At 49.7% G+C, this 17,264-nt stretch overlaps 1 protein-coding gene across 4 annotated transcripts in view; it reads left to right on the top strand.

The window, feature by feature from the left end:
* Window positions 1-2,615: 2,615 nt before the first annotated feature.
* The window catches only part of ACACA (acetyl-CoA carboxylase alpha), a 97,941-nt gene continuing 83,292 nt past the window's right edge, over window positions 2,616-17,264 (top strand). Inside the window, exons 1-8 of one of the 4 annotated variants that reach the window (XM_041482853.1) lie at window positions 2,616-2,670; window positions 3,339-3,591; window positions 13,702-13,834; window positions 14,367-14,505; window positions 14,728-14,837; window positions 15,179-15,260; window positions 15,620-15,718; window positions 16,668-16,774. In XM_041482853.1, the coding sequence (XP_041338787.1) occupies window positions 3,365-3,591; window positions 13,702-13,834; window positions 14,367-14,505; window positions 14,728-14,837; window positions 15,179-15,260; window positions 15,620-15,718; window positions 16,668-16,774 (897 nt within the window). In that variant the 5' untranslated portion in view covers window positions 2,616-2,670; window positions 3,339-3,364. Of the gene's footprint in view, window positions 2,671-3,338; window positions 3,592-7,560; window positions 7,657-10,845; window positions 11,230-13,701; window positions 13,835-14,366; window positions 14,506-14,727; window positions 14,838-15,178; window positions 15,261-15,619; window positions 15,719-16,667; window positions 16,775-17,264 lie in introns of those variants that run through there. The other 3 variants (XM_041482850.1, XM_041482852.1, XM_041482851.1) reach the window with 3 other exon arrangements.

Consider the following 17,264-nt stretch of genomic DNA (forward strand, 5'->3'; position numbering starts at 1 on the left):
TCTAATCAGGAGACATTTGAACACAACCAGTTTTAGTAATTTCCTTTTCATATTGCCATACCAATATGGTAGAAGTGTTACTCTGATTATTTGAAAGAGCCCACTGAAATTCTAATGTTCTCTTCAGCTGTGGATTTGTCTTCACAATGGGATGGTTTAAAGAAAAACAGGAAACTTTAATTTCCACCTGTCGTTGCCCAAGTTTCATGCCTGGGTATATTTTTACAATATTAGAAGTGATTTTAAAGTGAAGCAGTTATAAAACTTCTAAAGCCTGGTATCCTTACAAGTGCATTTCAGGGTCAAGCCAAGGATGTGACTAATGGCAGCAGAGCTGTGGAGGATGAAGCGGGGCTTGTTTTGCCTCAGGCAAAACCAGACACGGCACATTCTGGCTGTGGGTTGCAGAGTTTTCACTGCTGGTAGCACGGATTCGGCTGTTAAATGCCTGGACACCTGCTGGGAGCTGATTTCCCTGGGAGCAGGGAGCACAGCCAGGCTGGGTCTGTGCACATCCAGCTGTGCCCGGGTGTGTTCAGGCTCAGCACTGTCACCTGGCCTTACATCCCCGCAGGACTGAGCTCTCAGTCTTCATCCTTCCACAAACTGCAGCTTTTTCTCAGTGTCTGCAGAAGTTACCTGTTGGGCAGGCTGCTGGAGAGGAGTGTAGGGGCTGTGCACAGCTGAGGATCTGGATAATTTTGGGTTTAGGGTCTAGTTCAGCATTATTGAGACAAACACTACATGTGCAGTGGTCTGTGGCACACAGATTTGTCTTGGTGCTCAGCTGAATTCCAGGTGCTTGTGTAAAAATGGAATTGTGACAGTTGTGTATCAGAGAGCCAATACAATGGGCAGAAGTGCATAAATATACCCCTTTATTTATAGATATAGCATACCCCTTTATTTGTATATATGTAACATACCTCTGTGTTTGTATATGTACCTCTATATGTGTATAGATGAGTATATTTGTAAAGTATACCTCTATATTTGCATAGCTAATGTAAGTGTATTTTTGTGTATGTCATACACCTCTATATTTATATGTAATTCACCTCTAGACTTGTGTATATCTAAGGTTTGCCTTTATATTTCTGTATATGAAATATACAATGTACAGTGCACAGCCTTGTGCATTTCGCTCACAGCACTGAAATCCAGAGGCTGAGGAGATCTCTGGGAAAGTCCCTGTGTAATTTAGCCTCAGACAATGCTGAAATTAATTTAAATATGAACGAGGACTCTCGGTGTGCTGAGAACAAGCCAAGCTTATCACTGCAGCACAAGGCTGATTGCACAACCCCAGCGGAACTGCTGGCTGTGGGACTGGCTCCCAGGGCTTGGAAGTGCCTTGGGAAATGGACCTGGGTGGGTTTCTTGGATAACAACTGGGTTTTTGGGAGCTGAACGGGACAAACAAGCAGTTGGAGTGAAGTTGTGTGAGCGTGGCGATGCATGGCCTTGGGTGGATGGTTTCTCATGGAATATTTGAGTGAAACGCCTCCCTTCCTGTCCCTCTGCTTCTAAAAAACCCAAAATCCTTGAAACTTGCGTATTAATGTATTAGTTACTGAAATTAGAAAAGGTTTTCTTCAATGAAGTGGGGTTGAAGTTAGTTTGGCTGCATCCCAGCCTCTTTGGCGCTGGTGGTTGTGCCAACAGTAAATCTGCCTGGATAAAAAACTTAGGAGAGATCTGGTGCCAGGATAAATATCCACATAAATACTGTCTGCATCTTTGTAGGCACAAACAAAATTGGATTTGTGCTGTCTGAGCACCTCAGCTAAAGGAGTCTTCCTGCATGGTTTAGTTTGGGCATCACAGGTGGACAGGGAAACTTTCTGGTCATGCTTCCCCTTCTTCTCATCTCTACCCTCAAAAAAGATTTTTTAAAATGCTTTTAATGTCCATGTCAGGCAGATATTTGTGGCTTTTCAGTTATAAAATGGTTAATGATGCCTCTGCTAAATGAAGTGCCCGTGGCCACAGGGCAAGTGGAGTTTGTGGGAGGAGTGATGTCAACACAGGATTTCATCTAAATAATTCACTCAAGTACATTCATGGCAAAAGTGCATGAGCCAGTTGGATGAGTTCTTAGCTCTCAGTCCCTGATGGAAAGCAGGACTGTGGTGTTCAGGGATTGCTCTGGCTATAAATGCTTGTCTGGGCCCTCGTTAAGGGCCCATCATGTCCCATTGCTGTGACACCACGGGCCAGGTTTTCCTGCTGCATCCTTGGGCATAGCGGGGCTGTAATTAGCAGGGCTGATGAGGCTTTCCCTCCTTGGGATTCAGCTGGAATGAGCCAGCAGGTGCAGAAGGTGACAGAAAAGGTTTGGTACAAGTAGGTAGTGCTGGCACAGCCCGTTGTTCTGGCGGGTGGGACGGTCAGGTCTCTCGGAAGATTCCAGAAGGATGGACCAGCAGGAGGTGCCACGGCTGGACTTGGGCACTGCAGGTTTAGCTCCTGGGTTAATCTGTGCCTGCATCAAGCCAGCCAGCCCGTGGCATGCCTGTGGGGTTTTTTTTGGGATGGTTTTGATGGTGTAAACAGGAAAACACACATGGGATATGCTTCATCGTAGCCCTAATGTTTACTTCCTAATTCTTTTATTTTCCAGTTCGTTTTGGAAGTGGCTCACTGCTCAGATTGCACGGATATCAAGAGGTTAGTGCACTCCTCATTTCCTAATGATGTGTTTGCAGCTGGGTGTAGTTGTCATATAAGTGCAGCAAAGTCAGGCAGAGCAGGGGCTATCAAATGTTTATTCCCCATCCCACCTTTGTGCTGTGGGGTGTTCCTTTGTTTTCCTTTCTCAGTTGAAATTATTCTTTTGACTTTTAAGAAAATGCTTTGATTCCCTGCTGGAATACTGGAACAGACCCATCCCTGGAAGTGTCTGAGGCCAGGAGCAGCCTGGGCTGGTGGAAGGTGTCCCTGCCCATAGCAGGGTGTGAGATGAGATGAGATGAGATGAGATGAGATTCAAGGTCCCTTCCAACCTAAACCAGTCAGGGATTCTTTAATCCTGTGAATTTTGATACTCGGAGTCCCCTGCCTTTGTCTATAGGTTCTGGGTCTGCTGTGAGGGGTTATTTTGGTGGGGTTATTTTTTTTCCTTTAGGTGACTCCTGCAGCTTTGTCTCAGGTGGGAGGTTCTGCAGCTTGTGAATCTCAGAGTCCTTGTGCAAGCAGGGAAGTCAGTGCTTAGAGCAGAGCGGGGGTTCAGCTCTGCCCTTTTCACACTGCATTTCCCATCAGTGGACCTTGCTTTGCCCTCCAGGGCTGGGTATTCACCTCAGGCTTGGTTTTGTCCTTTCTTTTGCCCCTGGCAGTGCTGAGAGGCCAGTTTGGGGGAGCCATGGAGGAGCCTTCTGAAGCCAGCAAAGGCGCGGACGCGAGCGCTCACTCGCGCTTCATCATCGGCTCCGTGTCCGAGGACAACTCGGAGGATGAGACCAGCTCCTTGGTGAAGCTGGACCTGCTGGAGGAGAAGGAGAGGTCTCTGTCCCCTGCCTCTGTCTGCTCTGACTCCCTGTCGGACCTGGGGCTTCCCAATGCTCAGGATGGCCCAGCCAGCCATATGAGGTATGGATCAGTAGTTAAATCACAGTTCTTCATTATTAATAAAATAGTTAGTGAAAGTTCTCCAGTCTTTTTACCCTGTCAGTTCCAAAGATATTCCAAAGGTTCAGCTTTATACCCGTGTTTGGCATTCTGTTTCTGAATGACCTCTTGTATGTTTATCTGTATCAAACCCTTTGGTTTTCCTTTGCTTTTAGTGCCTAAATTCCTTAAGCACCTTGCCTGTCTTGTCCTGGTTTTCAGAAAACAGAAGTGTCTTCACTGAGATATTTCAAGTTTTCACTTGTGTGTGGTTTTTCTGGGCCCTCTTTGTTGAAAGCAAGAACAATATTTGCCTGTTTTGTCTTTGCATGGGATTTGCTGCTTTCAGTGTAGCCAAAGAATTGGCAGTGGGTAGGATCAGTGGCTCCATACTGGAATTTTTTTGGTTAGGATAGGGAAAATTGTGCTGGTTGTAGTAAAGATTGGAGTCTTGCAGTGTGGTGATAAACCAATATTTAATTTGGTTTATCACCACACTGCAGGATTTAACAAAGATTGGTTGCTACTGCCTGAGCTCAGGGTTGGTCTCGGGGCTGCTGATCCCACTCCTGATTCTCTGTGAGTGAGCCATGAGCTGGGCTTTTGGGATCATGGTGATGGTGTTTCCATCCAAAGGCCCCTTTATTTCAGGTGTTGTTGATTTGCATTCCAGTAGAGGATTGTGCCTGTGGGATTTTCCCTGTTGTTCTCTGGGCACTTCTCGTGCACAGATCAGTTTCTCAGTGCCTGGGCAGTCTGGCTTCACTCTCCCATCTATCCTTCATTTATTTGCCATATTGCAGGAGGTCTGCTCTTTCTGCCTTTTCCTTCCCATTCCAGGAGCACCCAGGACTGTGTGGATCCCACTCCATTTTTACTGGACAATCCCTCACTGCTTTTGCTTTGCTGCTTTTGAAGGAATGCTTGATTCCAGCAAGGCTTCCTGACCAGTGCTAGATGTTTACACAAGCAGCTAATCCTTGCTCTTGTGTTTTACTGGTTTCTTTGCTTGTGCAGGCTAAGGAGTTGTAATCTCTCCTTTTTTTTTTTGAGTTTCCCTTTCCAGTTCAGGGAGAAGCCTCTGGGAACACACAGTCCCAAACCCCCAGGCTGGGGCAGAGGGGGGACATTGCTCTGTGCCTGACAGAGCTGTCCTGGTCAGGCTGCTGGGCACGTTCAGCCAGCTGGCACTTGCACAACTGATGCAAAACCTTAAAGCAAATTTACAGAGGGTTGCCTTTCCAGAGCCTGCCAGTTGCAGTGGTTTGGCAGCACAAAAGGTAATTTTGGAGCAGGAAACTGTAACTATATACAGCTTAGGAACAGAAGAAATTGGATGAGCACCTAACCACAAGTGTGTAAATGGAAATAACAGAGCAAGAAACTTGTAGGACAGTGTCTGGCCCCAGAGTGCAATAGGTGTGCAACCTTGGGCACCTCTGTTGTAACCTGCTTACTTTGGCAGTCCCTTTGGGGAACACTTGACTTTTGAGTTAAATTGGAGAGAAATGCCAATTCAAATAAAAAAGTTACAGCGTTATGGGCTGTTTTTCTAAGATAAACTCAGGTGAGTTGAAATACCTTTCAGGATGGTCATCCCTTTCATCAGGAGATTTCTAAATCATGTTTACAGATGGAGAAACTGAGACAAAGACAACAGCAAAGACAAGTTCAACAACTTGCCTGGAGTCACTGTGTGGCAGTCAGTTAATGGAACAGAGGTGCTCTTGCTTCCAGCTTCCTTTTGGTGCTCACAAAGGTACCACACTTTGTAAGGTGATAAAGGAAAATTCACAGGCAGCTTGACACGAGGTCAGGTCCAAGGGAGCATATCTTTTGGAAGAAGTTGCCAAAAACCTTTCCATTCACTGGTGATTTTCCCACAGGATTAAAACAGAGATCTCTGTTGGGGTGAGGGGCTTTGCTGCAGAGCAGCCCTCAGGGAACAATGATGATTTAAACGCAGGATTTACTCAGCTGCCAAAGGGTCTGTGAGGGCAGGTTTGTGTGACCTTATTGATCTTGTGGAGTGTTTATGCTGTTGCTAAAGGCACTCCTGCTGGGACAGGTTGTGCATTTTGGGCTCTCCTGCCCCTGGAGATCATGGAGACCTTCAGGTGTGCCAGCTGGCTGCTGCTCTCGAGGGTTAAAAATGAACTTTAAATTGCTGTGTGGATCATCAGTGCCCAAAAATTGGTGTGTGGGGACAGTAACCACCCAGACTGAGTCTTCAGAGGGTCTCTGTTGCTTTTTGAACCTTTCAATAATAAATCCAAGCCTGCCATTTGTTTTTCCTTTTTTTCTGCCTGTGTTGTCTCTGAGCTCAGAAGTTTCCATCAGCACTTCCAACCAGTCCTGCTGGGATACAGTTTTCCTTGGAGTGACCTGTTGCAGAGTTGCTGTGCTCCTTTCTGAAGTTTTAGTGGCAAATTAAGTACATTCCTCCATAAATGCCACTTGGAAAGTACTTTGGGCCCATCTGTTTTGTTTAGTAAATTGTTGTTGATTATTGCTAAATTTAATGTCTAGCTTCTGAGATGGTATCTTGTATCAAATTCTTGTTTAAAATAGAACAAAACCTGGATGTCTTCTGGTATTTGTACATCAGGGCTCTGGTTTCATAAGCAGTGACATGGGTGCACAGGGTCACCTGACAGTCCACTTGTATCAGCTGAAAGCCAAATTTTTGGATGGCGTTCAGCTTTACCTCGTATGAAGCCCACAGAGTTTAGCTCCTTGCTCCTAACACTGGTTGGACTTCTCAGTGTCTCAATAAATTATGGAGATGCTTAAGCAGAACTAATCAATCATCTGCTAAAGGAAATTTGGACAAATGCCTCAATTTTAGCCTGGGCAGCAGTGGTTGAGCGTTCCCAGCCTGGCACTGGGACAAGGTGCCTGCTTAGAGTGACTGCACAGAGCCCTGAACGTAATGAAAGATCCTTTTGAGCCTCTTCTGAATCTAAAAAAATTCCTTTGCAGCCCAGCAGGTTGTGGCTGGAAGGCTGCACTGAGGAGCATTGATGCTGTGGAGCTGTTGGTGCTGCTGTGGTTTTGGCCAGGCTGTGGGCAGGGAGGCACAAATGTGCTGTGGGGAAAATCCTTGCTGTTCCAGGCTGTCTGCAGGCTCCTGATCCCCCTCTGGCTCTGCCTGTGCTGTCAGGTGGTGCTGGAGGTTCTGCGTGGGGTGATTTGAGAGGAAGGAACACCTTCCTCTATCCCAACCTGGCTGTGGATGCTCCCAGGGATGGGGCAGCCCCAGCTTCTCTGAGCAGCCTGTGCCGAGCCCTCCCCACCCTCACAGGGAGGAATTTGTGCTTAATTTCTAATCTGAACCTGCCCTCCTTCAGTTTAAGGCCATGAACTTCATCCACCTGGAGTGAAAAGTTGACTTCCTCCTCTCTCTGTTGAAAGAAAAGGAGGTGGTTTGGCCTCGTGGCTGTGCCTGCTTGTACTGATAAGGTGGGAATTACATGCGGGAATTGCAGCTCCTTCCTTCCCTGACAGCTGCTCTGCTGCCTGAGCAAACACATTGTGTAGCTCTGCTTGCCTCTCAGCAGTTGTATTCTTATTTTGGTGTTATTTTACTCCCTTTAGCCTCAGTTAACAGAAATGTCCTCTGTAAATTCAGTAATTTGTTGGGAGGTTCTGCAGAGATTCCCTGGCTGTGACACCCCAGCGTGACAGCCACGTGCTCGCTTATCTGATCCTTCTAACGGAGAGATAACCAATCTCTTACTCTGGTGAATTTAATGAGACTCCCCCACCTGCCCCTGCCTGGTGTAAAAGGTCCATTCTCGTGTTCCTGCAGATCAGATCTGTCCAACACCTGAACTTTGCCAAGGAGCACGGGGAGGGCTCCCTGCCAGGGACTCCAATTCCTTCCACTCTGCTGCACAACTGTCCTGTGCTGCTGCTGTTGTGGTTGTTCACTTTTATCTTGGTGCCAGGGCTTGTCCTGGAGAGCTTTGAGCTGTTTGCTGCTCTGGGAACGTGTGGAATTTTATACTTCATGAGGATGGAAAAGTGAAGCTCTTTTGGTACTCTGTAAGTTTAGGAACTGGAGTATGGATATTAATTTGATTAAAAGTTGGCTGTTTATCTGGATTGATATTTGGATTCAGTGGATGTTTCCAGTGTCAGGGTGTTGCTTTTGGACTTGCAGGGGAGCTCAGAGACTTGTGCTGTGTGTCCTGGGAATGGTCCTGTTCCAAATGCACCTGGCATGGCAGGTGAGCAGCCAGGTGTGTGGCTAGGAAAGGAACTCCTGGCAAACTTTTGGCACTTGGTTAACTGGGAGGAATCCTGGCAGCTTGTACCCATTTGGGCTCTGTAAAAATTCCAGCTGTAGGCTAAGGACCTGCCTGGAGTGATGCTGGCATTCTGTGTTAGCATGGAAGGGAAGTTATTTGCCAGGCAGTGCACAGAGGGCTGCTTCTGTTCTGCATCCTTGATTTAATTCCCTGAAATCCTCAGGCTCAATTCGTGTCAGAGCTGAGTCAAGTTTCATTTGTTTTGACCTGTAGGTGAAGCCCTGGTTTTGACAGTGTCTGTGTTCAAGGCAATTCTGGCTCTTTAAAACATGGGCAAAACTGTCTTTGACAGGGTACAGATTGCTGCCTGCAGAGCCTGTGCCTGAGGAGTGGGGAACCATTTATCCCAGCTGTGGAACTCTGTATCCTTGCTGGACAGCATTTCTGCTTGTTCCTTCCCTCTGCCTTCCTGTGAGCTCAGATGCAAGGGCAGAGCTAAAAGGGGAGCAGACCTCAGGGAGGCTTCAGCTGCCTGAGCATTATCACCCGGGTGGAATTGTATTCTCATCATATTTACAAAGCACAGAGCCCAAATGGATGGGGAGAGCTGCTCTCTCCACAGCTTCTCAGGGCAGATCCAGAGGGAAGCAGTGCCCATCCTTTCCCTGGGAACCCTCTGTGTGTGTGTGTGTGCTGCAGGCTGCTCCAGGCTGCCTTCCCCAGGCCAGCCCATGCCTCTGGAGCACGCAGAACTCGCTGCAGCCCTGGCATGTGGCAGTGCTGGGATCATCTCCTGCCTGGGATGTGCCTCAGGTAGGTGTCCCTCAGGAATGGAAAAGCAGGAGAGGAGCAGGCTCAGCCTGTCCCTGTGTGTGCCAGGCCTGAGCAGGGCTGGGTTCCGTGGGGTGGAGGGGTTTGGGGAGCCCTGCCTGCAGGAAATGAGCTCTGTGGGGTGGCTGTGTGCTGGGTGGGCAGCCCTGCAGCCCTGACACATCCGTGTGCAGCTTCTCTTTGTAGGGATGCTGCAGCGAACCGTGGCCATTGATTTCCCAGCAGCGAATTCAGCTGGCAGAATATTTTTAACCAATGCTGAAGCTGCTCCTCGGGGTGTGCTCCTCCAGCAGCAAATCGTGGCCATTCCTCTGCCAGCAGTGGATTCAGCTGGTGGAAGGCACAGGGAATGTTCTGACAGTGCCACATTAAGCTGTGTTTGTTTCCTTGCAGCCACAATAGGCAGAGCCTGTTTGGATTGGGGGCTGCGGGTGGGGTTTTTGGGAATGAATTAATTGGGGAATTTGGGGGGTACCTGATGATTGGGCAGTGTGAGATGCTTTTCCAAGAGGAATAAAGGCTGGCAAGTGAAAGGCATTGAGTTCTGGGGTAGACACACCATGTTGGGGTGTCCCTGTTGGTTGAACTCTGGTGTCTCTTGGCTCTGGTGAGGTTTGTGTGCAGAGTGAGGCTGCCCTCACCCCACAGGGTGTCACTGTCCCTGTTCCCTGCTGGTGCCTGGGTGTACCTGGGGCTGGCAGCACGTGGCACTGCTGCTGCCCCTCACCCTGTCACCGTGTCACCTGTGCTGGCCTCAGCCCCCTGGCCCTGCAGGGAGGTTACCTGCTGTCACCTGGTTAACGTGGCACTTCTCCCCTGGGTACTTGTTCCTTTTCTGACTGATCCCCTCCTGGCTGGCTGCATTTTGGGATTCTGTGCCCCAAATCAAAGCTGTGCTGCCTGGCTATGGCCCTCCGTCAGGACAGACCCAGATATCCCCAGATTTTAAAATTTCCAGTTGCTGTGCCTAGTTGCAATTCAGGTTTTACCATCAGGGCACTGCTGCAGTCACTGCCCTTCCTTATCCTGCCTATACCCCAGATTTGCAATTGATGTGTCTGTGTGTGCAGGGCCAGGAGTTGGGTTTTGATGATCCTTGTGGGTCCCTTCCATCTCAGGATGTTCCATGATTCTGGAGCAAACCTTCTTCCTTCCTCCAGTGGTGTTACTGGAGCCTGCCACGCTGTAGCACTTTGTTTGTGAGAATATTTATTCTACCAGCACATGGAGTGATCTCACCTCCATCCTCTAGGTGGGAAATGGGCACAGAAAACTGAAGCGACGTGTCCAGGGTCTTCCAGCTCCCAGGCTGGTGTCCAGTTTGATCTGCCAGCTGTGTCACACTGTGTGCCTGCACGAGCTGCCTCTGGCATTCCTCTCTGCAGCCCTGGAGACGCTGTCCCTGTCACCTCCCCACCCCTCCTGACAATCCTACAAGTGCACTTGAACCCCTGGGGTCACAGAGCCTGCAGCAGCTGAGGACATGCTCACCTGGGCAGCATCCCTTCCTCCGTGGCTGCTGCATCCCCCTCCCCGTGGCTGCTGCAACCTCCCCTCCGTGGGCGCTGCATCCTTCTGGGTGCATCTCCCTCTCTTTGGGTGCTGCATTCCCCCCTCTCCTTGTGGATTCTGCATCCCCCTCTCCCTGTGGGTGCTGCATCCCCCTCTCTGTGGGGTCTGCATCCCTTCCCCGGCTGCTGCATCCCCGTGGCTGCTGCCGGAGCCGTGTGGGGCTGTGCTGCCGTTCCCGGTGTGCCCCCGGTGTGGGAGCTCTCCCGGGGCTCGGAGCAGCCGCGTTGGGGCTCATTACTCATTGCATTACTCATTGCATTTCTCATTGCATTACTCCTTACGTAACCGCGGCTGTGCTGTCCCTTTGATCAGCTGCTCCGGTGACGACAGGGAGGCCGGTCCCCTCAGGCAGGCAGGGAGGCCGGTCCCCTCAGGCAGGGAGGCCGGTCCCTCCTTTTGATCAGCTGCTCCGGTGATGCCAGGGAGGCCGGTCCCCTCAGGCAGGGAGGCCGGTCCCCTCAGGCAGGGAGGCCGGTCCCCTCAGGCAGGGAGGCCGGTCCCTTCTGTCAGGGAGGCCGGTCCCTTCTGCCAGGGAGGCCGGTCCCCTCAGGCAGGGAGGCCGGTCCCCTCAGGCAGGGAGGCCGGTCCCTTCTGTCAGGGAGGCCGATCCCTTCTGTCAGGGAGGCCGGTCCCCTCAGGCAGGGAGGCCGGTCCCCTCTGCTGCGTCACCGCCAGGGTGGCACGGCCGCGGGGGGAGCCGGGGACAAAGGTGATGGGATTTGGAGCACTCGGGATGTGCCCTGCTCGGAGGAGAAGCCGTGTGAGGCTCTTTGCAGCGTCTGCTTGAGCTGCGGGGCTGGCAGGACTGAGAGCTGCTGAGAGCGAGCCCGAAATCAGCGATTGCTGAAATCAGCGATTGCTGAAATCAGCGATTGCTTTGCTGGAATCAGTGATTGCTGCCCTCACTCAGCATGGAGGATGCTGCAGAGCAGAGTCAGGAGATGAGGTACCACATGCTGCAGAGGTAAGGATCCCAGATGTGCCTGCCTGCCCCTGCCTGGGCTCTGTGCTGGAGATGCTCTCTGAGCTCTTGGTGTTCGTTTTGTCCCCTGGTCCGCGGCAGAGCCCCTGGGCTCTCGGTGCATGCAGCCTGTGACGGAGATGCCTGTGCAGCTCAGCTGGGGGACCAGGGCTGGTCAGCTTGGAGGTTCTGCACAACTTCTACCCCCTGTGAGCTCTGAAGGACTTCCTTCGTCACAAAACATGGCAGTTGTGAGCAGGTGATAAATATAGATGACAGTTACGAACTCAGCATTTTTTCTGTTTTGTTTAGAGCTCTGTGCTTTCTTCCTTCCTGCCCAGCTTCTACTTCATCTTATCCTGAAAAAAAACCCCAACTCTTCTGTTTTGATTACAGTGTGCAGCCTGTGATTATTCATAAATAAACTTGGTGTTCTTGGCATGCTCACAAATCAAACTGTAGTTGTTTATGTCCAAATGTTTGTTGCATCCTGGATGATGAGCCTCAGGCTCTATTGACATATTGCCTGTAGCAGTATCTTTGTGTGTAGTAATTTCTTAGTGGGACAGTTCATATTTAAACATGTTCACAAATTCTCAGCTTGGGGTTTTTATCTTGTTTTTGTTGAGACTGCTCTCAATAAACCTGTAGTGCATAAACCTCTCTGACTCTTTGGACTGTGGTCCTTCCTTGCCAGGAAGACTCTGACCCCCTAAATGCACAAATTTAGTAGAAATTCAACCTTAACTACACCTTTGCTCTCTTTCTTGCCTGTTGGCTCCTGTGCTTGTATTCCCAGTGAGTTCACAGGAGTGTGAGAACTTTTGGGGACAGCTCTAAGTTTGGTGACAATGTCTGGAAGTGCAGCTGAGTGGAAGAAGGGAAAGTACCAGGGGCTGAACCTGTGCACACAGAGCTTGTTCCTTGCCTTTCTCTGGCTCTCAGCTTTCTCTGAGATAAGCTACTCCACTGGATGGAGTTGTTCTGACCTAGCAGAGCCATTCTGTGTCCCAGAGTGTCACTGGGAGGGACAGCGTTGGTCTGTGGTGTCCCTGTGCTCCTGCTGAAGTGCTCAGGAGGGTCTGTGTGCCACGTGGAGAAGTCTTCATGGCCATGAGGTGTTTCTGAGGGAATGTGGGGGAATCCCTGTGCTCCCTGTCAGGCAGGATGAACAGCAGCTCGTTCCAGCAGGGATGCTCCAGCCCTGCCCAGGGGCAGCTCTGGGGCTCCCTGGCCCTGGTGGCTGTGATGGCAAAAGGAAACCTGTGCCTTGGCTTCTGCTGGTGCTGCTTTTCCCTTTGTGCCCTCCCCCAGCAGCTCTCTCTGCACCCCGTGCCATTCCCAGTGGAATTGCTCAATGGAGCAGCCCTTAGCAGCTGATTAGGGCAGAGGTTCCAGGCAGAGGTTGCTGGGCACAGCTCTGCCAGTGGCCAGCACTGACCCAGGTGCTGCTGGGGCTTCCCAAAGCTCTGAGCTGAGCTTCCCAATCCTCCTTCCTACAGAGTGGTGCTGCCACTGGCAGGGGAAGGGCTTCCCTGTGCTCCTGGGGAGGGAAACTCTTAGGGAAAGCAGAGTAAGTGCAGTAAAAACAAGTGAGCTGTGGGCTGAGCAGAGAGGTGAAGCTCCAGTGCCTGTGGCATAAAAAGTGTCTCATTAATTCCCTGATTAATTCCCAGTCCTGCTGCACCATGGCAGACACTCGGTGCGAGGAGCTGCTCTGTGCTTTCCCCTGGAATTTCCTCTCACAAACTCAGCTTTGTAAACTCTGGCAAATCAAAGGCAAAGGGTGATCTGTCCCTGTGTTGTTGCTGTGGAAGCTGAGGCAGAAGGAGGGGAAGTGGCTCTGCCATTCCCACACAGAGGAGCTGTGGCAGGGCACGGGGCTGCTCTTGGCAGGCACAAAATTGGCTTTCTGTGTTTGTAGTAGGAGTAATGTGATTAATTTGTCCTCTGGCTCCCAGAGCTTTTGAGGAAGATATTAAAGACTGGGTAGTGGAGAACTCTTGGAAAATGATTTCCATAGCCAGTCTGAGTCTCTCATTTGGACCTGGAGATAAATTTGCTGTGCCTTCCAAGAGGATTTCCTTACAGAACCTGATCTTTGCAGCTTGTTTTGCCAAAGCCAGAAATCACTGTTGTTTCCAGCTCCTCTGGATGGATTGAAAGCAGTCTGGTGGAGCACTGTAGTTCTCTGTTGGGCAGCAACACACAGCAAATGTAATTTTACCTATTTATATTTTGGCATAGCTGGGATTTTTGCAGATAACCTGAAACTTTTGGAAATAGCTGAAAAGTACTTTAAAAAAGTCATCCCTGTAAAACTGAGCACCAGGCCATGAGGGTCTGGAGTCAAGGAGAGATTCTGCTTGTCTGACTGGGGGATGTGGTCAAAGAGAACTTTCCCATTATTCTCACACTTTCTTTTGCTGGTGCCCAGCTGCCCTGACAGGTTGTTTTGTCTCTCCCTCTCCTCAGGCCCAGCATGTCTGGTTTGCACCTTGTCAAGCAGGGCCGGGACAGGAAGAAGGTGGATGTGCAGCGAGATTTCACCGTGGCTTCCCCAGCAGAGTTTGTTACTCGCTTTGGAGGCAATAAAGTTATTGAGAAGGTAACTCCCTGACCTGTTTTAGCATATTACAGCTCCTCTCTGCAGCTCTCACTTGTCTCTCTCTAAGGCTGTATGTTGCAGGTATCAAGTTACTGATATTTCTGAGCTTCTGTCTGGAATCATTGTGTTTCCTTTTTCTATGTGATAAACAAACATCTGATTATTTTAGCTTAAAGTAATAAGAAGAAAGATGTGAGTGAGCCAGAGCACTTCTGCTGATACAGAAGGCTTTATAGACAGAGAAAACAAAAGTAGACTGGAAAAACATTAAGAAATGTATTTAAAAATGCTTAATAATTTGATTTGGGTCCTTCTGCTCTTTAATCCAACCAAGGCATAACACATTAAAATTTTATGTTGAAACAAGAGCTGCTCTCTGAACTGACAGATGAGCATGAGCTGGATGCTGGCTAAAAAACTACACAGCCCAAAACTGGGCAAAGAATCTGTGGGAGGGAAAAAAACCTTTCATGATTGTTAATTGTTTTGTGCTCTTTAGACTCTATTTCATCCCAGCTTCTAATGCACCCAGGTCCTGATAGCAAATAATGGCATTGCAGCAGTGAAGTGCATGAGGTCCATCCGGCGCTGGTCCTACGAGATGTTCAGGAACGAGAGGGCCATCAGGTTCGTGGTCATGGTCACCCCTGAGGACCTGAAAGCCAATGCAGGTGAGCTGGGGAGGGTCACAGCCTTCTCCTTGCACAGCCCTGGGCATGCAGGGACGGGAATGTCCTCCTGATCTGTCAGCAGGTCAGTGCTTCCCAGAGCCAGCCCTGTCAGGAGCAGCTGAGGGAGCTGGGAGGGCTCAGCCTGGGGAAAATCAAACTGTAGGGTTTTAGAGCAGTCCTGCTGTTAGATTTGGAGCCTGAATGGAACCTCTGTGTTTGCAGAGTACATTAAAATGGCAGATCACTACGTGCCAGTCCCAGGAGGACCCAACAACAACAACTATGCAAACGTGGAGCTCATCCTGGACATTGCCAAGAGGATCCCAGTGCAGGTGAGAAGTGTCACAGACACCGAGCAGTCTTCTCTCCTTCAGGAAGGAGCTGTGCCTGGGGAGCAAGGCAGGACAAAGAAACTGGAATTCCAAACCAAAGCACCCAAAGGCAGCCCATATGACAGTGCAGTGGCTGTCCAGTAGGAACATCTGCAGGAGAGGACCTGCAAGGTGCAAGCCATCCTTCAAATTCAGCACACCCTGTAGCTCAGAGGCTCCTGGCTGTTCTGAGGCTGTTTTCCATGAGGAAAAGAAAGACTTGGAGTGTTTGCATGTGTCTGTTTCTGCTCACTTGCTTGTTTTATTCAAACAAAGAGCAAATTGTTTCTTTTCTCCTGCAGGCTGTGTGGGCTGGCTGGGGCCATGCATCAGAGAACCCCAAACTGCCAGAACTTCTCCACAAAAACGGGATTGCTTTCATGGGTGAGGAGATGGACTGCTCTTCTGATGTCTAGTCCTTGTTTGGAGGTGGGAGGTTTAGGGAGATAGAGAACCCTGAGAACAAGAGAGAGCCATGAGGAATGGTCTGCAGTGCAAGATGGATGATCTGCTCTTTACAGCAGTTCTTTTATGGAAGAAGGGGGAAGTTTTCCAAAACAGCCTTTAATGATGAGATAAAAAATCAGGAGAGATTCCTGATAAACCAGATTGTCCCTGTTCTCATTTTAAAGAGGGTTCAGTTTTATGGGAAGAGTGGAGTTTTTCCTAAATCAGACTTCCGGACCTTGCCCTAATGCCTGATATCCCTGTGTCTCTCTCATGCATTGTCTTTGCTCTTGCAGGTCCTCCCAGCCAAGCCATGTGGGCCTTAGGAGATAAAATTGCTTCTTCCATTGTGGCTCAGACTGCTGGCATTCCAACTCTTCCTTGGAGTGGCAGTGGTAAGGAGGAAATTGTCCTGTGTTTATCGAGATCATCCTGATCTTCTTTTCCTTCAGCATGTCCAATTTTTAAGAAGCTCTGTGCTCACAAGTGTGTTCCAGGAGATGTTCCATCTGCTCAGGATTTCCCATTTGTGCTGTTTGCCCACCACACCAGTGAGGTGCCTTGGAAGCAATTCCATGAGGGGTGGAATGAGCCTGGAATGGTGGGAGAAGCTGGCAGCATGCAGAGGAGGGATGGAGAGGAGAAGTGAGGAAACATGGAAGAGGTTGTTTCCTGGAGTGCAGCTGATGCTCACAGGCTCACCTGGTACACCCAGGGCTTGGAGACACCTGGTCTGATGGAAGGTGTCCCTGCCTGGCAGGGGGTTGGAACAAGATCTTTAAAGTCCCTTCCAACCCAAACCACCCTATGATTCTGTGTAGTTTTGGAGCCCATACTCTGCTGCCATGGAAGTTCCTCTGCACTTCCAAACCACTGTAAATAACAGCCTGCTTCTCACAGATAAATGGAGGAGGATATAATGGATTGGATAAAAATGCTTGCTCCCCAGAGATCAGGAATGTTTGTTTGCGTTGTGCACACTCCTTTTGTGAGGGCTCCCAGCCCTTGGTCAGGCAGTGTGGCTGTGACTTGTGTCCTACAGTGGCTTCTCACAGCCTGGCAGCACGAGGAGCTCAGAGGGTGCTGAGGACATTTATTGTCTTTAAAGGTGGTGATTTGTGTAGATTGTGCACATTTTAACTGTGGCTAGACGAGCTCAGGGGGTTCCTCTGCCCCAGTGGTTTGGACTCGATCCCTGGGATTTGTGAATCCTGTGAATTATTGCATAGACAGAGGAGACAAACGAGTTCATTTAGAGGGGCTTCATCCGACTTCAGCTGGTGCTGTAGTGTAAGTCTGCCTTTGTCAGTTTGTTGGCTGGTTTTAAGTCAGTTTGTGCTCCAGGCCTTCGTGTGGACTGGCAGGAGAACGACCTGCAGAAGCGCATCCTGAGCGTTCCCCAGGAGCTCTACGAGAAGGGCTACGTCAAGGACGCCGACGACGGCCTGCGGGTGGGTCTGGGGGCTCTCGGGGGCTCACACAGCTGCCCTGCAGCTTCCTCCTCGTGGCAGCACACACTGGGAGCAGGCTGCAGCCCCAGAGCTGCCTCCTGGAGACTTTGATCATTCACAAACTTTGGCCCCAGCCTGGACAGCTGGGTGAGGGTCAGCAGGGAGAGGTAAAATGTGGGAGCAAGGTTGTGTTGCCTTAAAAGCTGTCATCTAGTTTTTGTTTTTGGTAAAAACCCACAAGCACACACTTCATCTTTGGAGTTTCTGCTTGAGGAGGAGTTTTAGAATAAGAAGTATTCCTGGCACAATACAGGATTTGGAGTTTTCCTTTGTGGAGAGTGGGGATGGCCGGTGTGATTTTTTCATGCTGCCCAGGATTTTTAATAATTTTCTTTATTATATGAAAGCTTATCTGTGAATTCGTAGATTTAATGACATTGAAGCACTGACAAAATATTTTGTGGTCACTTGCAGAGGTCAGAGTTCTCTA

Source organism: Pyrgilauda ruficollis, unplaced genomic scaffold (genome assembly GCF_017590135.1).
Source record: "Pyrgilauda ruficollis isolate IOZ18807 unplaced genomic scaffold, ASM1759013v1 scaffold59, whole genome shotgun sequence".
Lineage (NCBI taxonomy): Eukaryota > Metazoa > Chordata > Aves > Passeriformes > Passeridae > Pyrgilauda > Pyrgilauda ruficollis.